Source organism: Camelina sativa, chromosome 2, assembly GCF_000633955.1.
Source record: "Camelina sativa cultivar DH55 chromosome 2, Cs, whole genome shotgun sequence".
Classification (NCBI taxonomy): Eukaryota; Viridiplantae; Streptophyta; class Magnoliopsida; order Brassicales; family Brassicaceae; genus Camelina; species Camelina sativa.
Window position 1 is genome coordinate 12362266 of NC_025686.1, and position 8830 is coordinate 12371095.

Consider the following 8830-nt stretch of genomic DNA (forward strand, 5'->3'; position numbering starts at 1 on the left):
TCATTAGAAACATTGCTAGGTTGCTGGTTCCTTGTTTCTTGTTGTTTAATATTGGGATATTGCCTTTGCTATAATATTGGTTTGTTATTGGTTATTATTGGTTTATTATTGGATATTGATTATGTTATTCCGCTGTTGAATGTGTTGGTGGTTAGGTGGCTAGTGGGTATGGGACCACTAGCTGTAGTTTATTTTATTATATTATATTTATTATTTATTATTAAAAAAAAAAAAAGGTCGGTCGTTTCAGGACGTCTGGTGCTTGTTGAAAGCTCCGGGTACCTTTCGGCTAACAACGTGCACACTGAACTTTTTTTGAAATAAAAAATGAAGAGTAAGTTTTCCTATTATAAAACTTTCTTACATATTTATCGTTTTAAATTTACCGAATTTCAAAAATTTGAAGATATACATGATTATTTCGTCATTTATTTATGTATAATTTATTAATCTATTATAGAATAAATTAGAACTTTATCAGAAACCTTTATAAATAAATATTTTCATAAATCCAAGCTTTATTAAAAATTTAAGATTCTATTATACAAAAGTCATAAATTAAATAATTCTATTGTTATTAAATTGAATAAGCTTTAATATTACAATTAAAAAATTAGATTAAATTAAAGAAACAAATATTATAGGAATATTGTACGGTGAAAAAATTGTCTTCTCTTACATCTTATCTTCCACATCATGTCTTTATGATACCAAACGGATGGGTTTGAAATTTCAGCATAAGCGATTTCTTTGGCTTGAGGAGCTTGTGTATTGAATATAATCCAATCTGAGAATTTAGTTGTTGTAGTCGTTGAAAGAATCATAACATCATCCTCAGGACCATCTTCATTGTAGTATTCTTTAGGTTTAACCTGTTCAATATTTTTTTTATAAAGAAAAATAATAATTAAAACATGGAATTATTATCAATTCTCATATAACATGGTTATTTAAATAATCTACATGAAATTTAAGCTAAAGATAAACATTAAACAATTTCGTTTCTATATTCCCAAAAATATACATGGCTATTATAGATCATAGTTTTCCTGCAAATGTGGCAATCCAAGTGTAATCAACTTATGAAAAAGAAATTTTAAATGTTAGAAATAAAATTTAACACGTTAATCATTCCGATTATATAAATAATACCTGATATTAATTAGAAACAAATTTATTGATCGATTAATCTGGTCCTTGATACTTATGTAAATAATTATTATCTATTACATGAACATGAAATAAAAGAATATAAGATCCATATGCAATATATTTCTTTAAAAAGATGGAAGATAAATATAAGAATATATTATAAATATTCGATTGAATATTTTTTTTTTTTTGAATGTTATTATAATTTTGAGAACATAATAAAAGAATTAAATTTATAACCTCATTAAAAAGCAAAATTATTATACCTTTTTGAAAGGTGAACCAACAACAACTAAAGTTTTATGATTTATGGACTTGCTTTCCAAGAAACCACTATACGAAAAAAAAAAAAAAAAATGAGTCGATTAATCATAAAAACAGAAAATCGGAATACAAATAAAAAATGTTGAGAAGATGATTAAATAATTAAACGTAAAACCTCAACCAAAAAAAGCACAATATTATACCTTTTTTGTAAGGTGAACCAACAACAACCAAAGCTTTATGATTTATGGATCTTGCTTTCCAAGAAACCACTATACAAACAGGAAAATAAAAAGAATCAGTCGATTAATCATAAAAATATAAAATCAGAATACAAATAAAATTTTTTGAGAACATGATTAAAGAATTAAACGTAAAACCTCAACCAAAAAAGCATATTATACATTTTTGTAAGGTGAACCAACAACAACCAAAGTGTTATGATTACTGGATCTTGCTTTCCAAGAAACCACTATATGAACAGGAAAATAAACAGGATCAGTCGATGAATCATAAAAAACATCAAGATCGGAATACAAATATAAATTTGAGAACATGATGAAAGAATTATTGAAATCGATAAAACTATAAATTCAAAAGAATAGAGTTTTTTTTCTTTTTCTTTGTTGAGTTATGGTGAAAGAAAACGATAGCATTGTATTTATAGTTGTAAATGACCTATCTTTTTAGGGTTTCCAGTAAGGAGATGTATTGTCGTCGGGTTTTTTTTTTCTGCAGAAGCCCATTAATCTATAAACAATCTAAGCCCATTAATTATCTCAAATCTGTAGAATTTGTAGTATAAAACAGAACTATAGTTGTAAAAAGGGTGTTTTCCAGGAAATTTAGGGATTAAATTAGCAAATTATAGTTTTGCAAATAACTTTTTATGCAATTAGATTATTTCTAAACCGATTTTTGATTTATTTTTAATGCGAAATAGGTAAATTTACGTCCAGAGGCAAAATATTTTAAGTTCAGGGGCAATTTTATTAATGGCAAAATGGTAAAATTTTGCTGAGATTGAATGTGGGACGTTTTCACTTCTCGTTTAATATAATTGATTTCTAAAATACTAATAAATTCCCAGTATTTATCATAATTGCAATATTTAATTCATTAATATGGGCTCTTATTATTCTATAAGTAAAATGTACATAAACCTTGCAGTTATATATTAATTTTATAATAATAAATAAATAGAACTATTCAGTATTTAAGAAATTTACTTGTTTTTCATCATAATAAGTCTAAGTAGTTAGTATTTAAAAATATGAACATATAGGAGAAATATAATATCAATACGATAAAATATGATCAAGATCTAAGCTAAATAAAATCTACTTTTATAATTTTATTTTGATAAATTTAGTTTGTAACCACAAAAATCATGAAATATCAAAATCTAGTAATCTATATATATACATTTTTGGAGACATTTATAAATAAATCCTGAAGTTGGCACTTATTTACAGGCATGTCAATGGTACTAAATAATTAATTTAATAAACAAATTAACTCTATTTATATTCGACTCTTTTTTATATATAAAAACTAAGTGTTTTAAAAGGTAACAAACATAATTGTAAATGTATACATATTTTATTTTCTTATTTTATAAGGAGGTGAGTGAAGAAGTATTGTTCTTTACAAATTTGAAAAACTGATTTGATACAAAATGACTTTTAGCCTCACATACTATATTTTACTTTCACGGGTTTCGTATGATGAGTTTTTGCAGATTAAAAATCTTTGAACATATTGTGTGATCCGCCTAGCATGGCGAGTTTGGACTACTAATTTATTTTATATACTATAGATTTATAGTCATAGTTTGGAAAATTAACTATTATTTAATATATGAACTACAAATTATTACACATACTACAACACATTCTTAATATTCCAAAAAAAAAATTTATATACAAATAAAAATATACACTAACATACCATATAGGCATATACCTCTGTTTAATTATAGAAAACAAAACTAAGTGTTTTAAAATTTTATATTCTATCTAATAACAAATTTAATGTAATTAGGTTATAATTTGTATAATACGTAAGAAGAAGAAAAACATTCTAAACAAAATTATAAATTAATTAGATAAAAGTTAATTAATTGGGAATTTGAAAACTAAATAAATTAAAATTTATTATTTAAAATATATTAATTTATAATTTAGTCTTGCGGTGTATCGCGGGTGAAAACCTAGTGTTATTCAAACAAGACCTCGTTGATGTAGTTACTTAAAATTTTTAATTTCAAATATTTGTGATTTTACCAAGATTTGATATTATAAGTAAGATTTGAACAAAAAAGTAAGTCAAAGATTCATTGGTAATGTCTGCTTCATTACCCAAAGATTAAATCTTTAAAGAGACAAATCTTTGGTAATTAAATTTGAAAACTGTGAAATTTTCTATTTAAGACAAAGCGCGTTTCTTACAGTTTTCTATTTAATTTAATGATTTATTTTAAAACTGTGAAATTATAGAATTTGTATTCAAAATTAGATTAAAAGTAAAATATAGTGTATGAAAATGTTAAAAAGATGAAAAAATATAGCGTTGTGATTCTTCATTGTGACTTCCTAAGTAAAGGTCTGTATCTCTTTCCATATTTTTCCTAATTTACAGTTTTTTCAGTGTTCAGTCTTGAATTTAGTTATTTATTTTGAAGATGTATTAATTACACACAAACAAGATTCAGTCAAAATTTGATTTTGACTAGTCGATCCCTACTTAAACAATTTTTTTAAAAATTATAATGATGATTTTTGCATTTATATAGTAATTACAATTTAGAATGATACAATATTTATAGGATAAAATCATATATATCTAATAAGCTAACAATCAACATAACTCTTTTTGTCTAATACAATATTACTGCGATAGATTATTTATTTTATTGACTTTAGTTACGCTGACGTAATTATATTGGTTTCATAATTATGGTGAGTTTTTTGAGTGGATCTGCATGTAAGTTTGCTTTGTCTTTGAGACTTTTTTAATTATACTAAAGTGTTAGATTATTTATATATGAATCAATGAAAATGAGAAAGCTAAATTGTCCTTCACTAACAGTTAAATTTATATGTATAATAAAAATACTATTAATTAGCTACAAATTAAAAAAAAACAGTGTATTTCTTTACATATCCACTTCTTAATGAACTCACTCTATAAAATCTCTCATGGTCAATCCGCAAGAAAATCCATCTGCCAGACAATCTCCAGATTGTCTTGTTCGGTCGTCTAGATCTTTAATTTCAGCAATTTCCTTTGTAAATGTTTTCTCTCCGGTTTGGACTACCAACCGTAGAGTTCTTTTCTAAATAGTGTTTGGTTGCAAAAAAGAAAAGAAATTTCATGGTGTACAAAAAAAAAATCGCTCATAGATTTTAAACCAGTAAACTAAAACATGGTAATTGAACACTAAAAAATATACATACATATCGGATATACATATAAAATATTTGAAAAAAAAATACATATAAAATATTTAAAAAAGTATTAGTCAAATCCTACTATATTAATTGGGAAGTACAAATATAAAACTAACCTTAAAATGTGTAAAAAATTACATTCAATTGCCATTAGAAAATTTTAATTAAGCTTAATTAATTAATTTAAATAAATATAAATAATTAAAAATAAAATAAAAAACACTCACAGATCAAATATAAAAAATCTAAAAAAAATATTTTCTCTCTCTAATCAATTTTGGACGAAATTACTAAATAATTTTTTTTTTTTAAATAAACCAATCATAATTTTTAAAACTAAGATTTTATATCCAAATATACAATATAATTATTTTTAATAACTAAATTTTGAAAATTTTGTTAAGTTTTCAAATTATGATTCTCCTATCATCTTTATTTTATTTTATTTACAAATTGTTTAGAATTTTTATATAAGACTTATGATTAATAAAATGCAGAATTTTTTCTGCATATGTTGTGATTTAAATTTTTAAAAATAAATATAAATTAATCAATCTATAAAAAATGTATGTTTTAATTTTCACACTGGTGGGTTGGTAAAACTAAATTTATATAAATAATAATTAATAATTTTTATTTGCTCACAATTATAATATTAAAATTACTACTTTATATTTCACAAAATAATGATGCAAATATAACAAACAAACAATATAAAACTGTAATATACGTCAAAAATAAAATACTATAATATTTCAAAATACTTAGTATTCAAATAGACTAATAGATTTACAGAACAATTAAAAATAAGTATTTTCTCAAAAAAAAATAACTTTTTGAAAAATATATAACAATAACTTTTATTATTATATTATATATTTTTTTTTTTAAATGTTGACCCGTACTTAAAGCACGGGATATCTCCTAGTATATAGTTGATTTACTAAACAAATTACATTATTCTTTTCAAGAAAAAAAATAGGTAAAAATCTAGTTTAGATAGTAATTACAATTTAGAATAATACAATATTTATAAAATAAAATCATATCTATCTATAGATATAATTTATTGCCATTAATATGTTGACCACGATTGATTTGTTGACCCGGCGACTAAAAGACTTTTTAAATGTCAATCACTGAAAAGAGGAATAATATATTGCACCCCTTTTATCACTATATAACATTACACATCCACAAGCTTAAAACATAACACACGATGAAAAATAAACAAAGAGAAAACATATCCTTAAGGTTCTTATCCTTAATGGCCAGAAAAAACAGAGAAAACTGCTTCCATTTCGAACAATTTATAAAGAAATAAATGTTTAATGAGAAATGAGCCCTCAACTCTATGTGGTATCACCGCATATAGTCTATGTGGTACTGCTTTTTTGATGGCTGCAAATTCGATCAGTGACTTCGTCTCTGTTTCGAAACCGCCCGCTTTAGAGAAAGAGAGCTCGAAAGTTTTGATTACTCCCACCGGCAAAGTTGGAAACCCAATCAACCGTATATCAAACAAAGTCAGCCCTTTTAGTTTTTTTCATCATCACCATCAAGGTAAGTCTGCACGATCTCGGCCTCATTGAAAGAGATGTTTTTAGCCTCACGACATATGTGTTTCCAGCGTTTCAATAAAACGCTTGTTTTCAAAGCATCTTTAAATGGCAAATTTGATATTATTAGAATAAGGAGGTAGTGTGATAACAATGAAATTTTGTCAATGATGCTACTTGAGTTCATTGTTAATGATTCAAGTGAAAGATTGTGTTTGTTTATTTGTTATCGATCTAAAGAGATTTTTTATTCTAGATAACAAATAAACACACAAAATCTTTTTCATGAATCATTAAGAATGAATTCGAGTAGTCCACTTGAAAAAAATTCGAGGTTATCAAACTACTTTCTCGTCATGATAATATCAATTTTTCCCTTCAAAGATGCTTTGAAGATAAGTGTTATGTCGAGACGATGGAGAAATATATGTAGTGAAGCTATAAACATGAAGCCGAGATTGTGGGGACTTACCCCGATGCAAAAGATGAGGAAACCAGAAGGGCTGAGTTCTTTTGATATATGGTTGACTGGGTTTCCAACATTCCTGGTGGAGTTATCATAGCTTTTGCGCTCTCTTTTTCAAAATCGGTCGGTTAATAGGATATTTAAAAGATTTTGTACACATATCAAGGTTGTTTGTGTATACTTTAAAAGATTATACACTTATTCAAGCTCGAGTTTCCTGCATCGTGTTTCATTGTTGAAAATATTTGATTTTTGTTTTTATGTCAATTGGTATGATTTCAATTAAGTTATGATTAAATACGCCTATTAACATAACCCGCAGGGTCCGAATCTAGTTATATAACAAAACAGGGTTACAAACAACTTATTGTTATATGAATATTTATATAATACATGAATAATATCAATAGCTTATAAGGCACAGCTCACACAAACAACATATACTAATTATTAAAAAAAAGAATTCAAAGAGCATAGATCACACTAAAATGATCTAAGAAGGAATTCGGAGATAGAGAGGGATTGGATTTTTAGTAACCGGTGGAGAATCCCATACTGAAAATGCACTTTCGGAATTCATCCATTTATCGGTCATTTCAGGATAATGACGATCAAACACATCCTTGAGACTCTCTGTGGTATTCACCCATTCAAGTCCCTTCTTCGTATAAATCTTCTCATTGAATTCGCTTGTGAAAAATCTGTCCGCTTCTAATCGCCTAACATGTGTTTAACAAATATAGTATCAGATTAAGCTCTACTATGCTACTACATATTTTCCTATAAATTTTTGTTTTAAATTTAAAACAACCAAATAGGCAAATAACATACCTTGAGGCCATGATGAGGAAAATATAAAAAGCAGTCTCACTGATAGCGAAACCTTTGATTTTCTTCTCTGCCATAAGTCCAACTAGAAGATCAAGCTCCTCTATATCACTACCATACACATCATCCAGCACTTCAATCGCTTCCACATCATCCGTTAGATCTTCCCACTTGGCTATTGGAATCATAAACATAGCTCTCCTAAAATCGTTGTACCGTGCCACATTCCTCTCCCTGTCCCGGTAGACTAAAATAATCGACCAACCCAAATTATTCACGTGATAATCCACTATCAAAACCACTATGGTAAAACACACAAAAATGAACGGCTCAGATCAGATTGGCTTACTCTCTAAAGCAGCTAAGTCGACGTGGTCTGGACGTTCTTGGCCGTTGGGGTCTTGGGGAACTATATCTCTTAACCACATTGGATAGTTCATCAGTTCAAGTGCTCCACTTGCTTGGTGACCCATTGAGACCATTAGCTTAGTGAATCCAATCTGAGACATGTTTTGTTCGCCTTTACGACCAATCAAATTTTCCATATAAATCCTGAATCCAAAGGAAAAAAAAACCTAAATCTCTTAGAATCTTTGATTTGCAAGTTTCAAAATAAGGGAGATATATATAGAGCGATCAGAGGTAGAGTTATACTCTTCCATCAACGGTAGTGATTTATTAGTTCCCGGTACAACATCAATGTCACGCATCTGGAGTTGATCAGGTAAGAGAGAGTGCATTCGGTACACGCTAGTGAACTCCTCGGTTAAAGAATATGGGACACCATGATTTTGCGGTTTTTTCATACCCACGAGACCTCCCAAGATCGAACTGCCAGCATGTCCGAAAGAATCTTTAAACTTCTTTCCTAGTAGTCCGTACCTAAAAATTCACATTAATATTAAAACTGTTAGATTGCAACATGTGTAACAACGAGTTTGTCGATCGAAAAAATGTGCTATTCACCAATTCGCTCGCATTCCAGCTAGTAAAGTGTCGGTTTTGAGAAGCTGGGTTGTCCAATCTATGGTGTGAATCTTGGCTATCACTGCTGAGGTTACTAGCCTCGCGTAGCGGTACAAATCTTCGTCTTCCAAGTCACTATCCTC

At 27.5% G+C, this 8830-nt stretch overlaps 1 protein-coding gene across 1 annotated transcript in view; it reads right to left on the bottom strand.

The window, feature by feature from the left end:
* LOC104722852 (alpha-dioxygenase 1-like) overlaps positions 7200–8830 on the bottom strand; it is a 4888-nt gene continuing 3257 nt past the window's right edge. Inside the window, exons 7-11 of the mRNA XM_010441104.2 lie at positions 8688–8803; positions 8376–8603; positions 8071–8273; positions 7725–7968; positions 7200–7612 (exon numbers count right to left, since the gene is read on the bottom strand). Of these exons, the coding sequence (XP_010439406.1) occupies positions 7387–7612; positions 7725–7968; positions 8071–8273; positions 8376–8603; positions 8688–8803 (1017 nt within the window). The 3' untranslated portion in view covers positions 7200–7386. The remainder of the gene's footprint in view (positions 7613–7724; positions 7969–8070; positions 8274–8375; positions 8604–8687; positions 8804–8830) is intronic.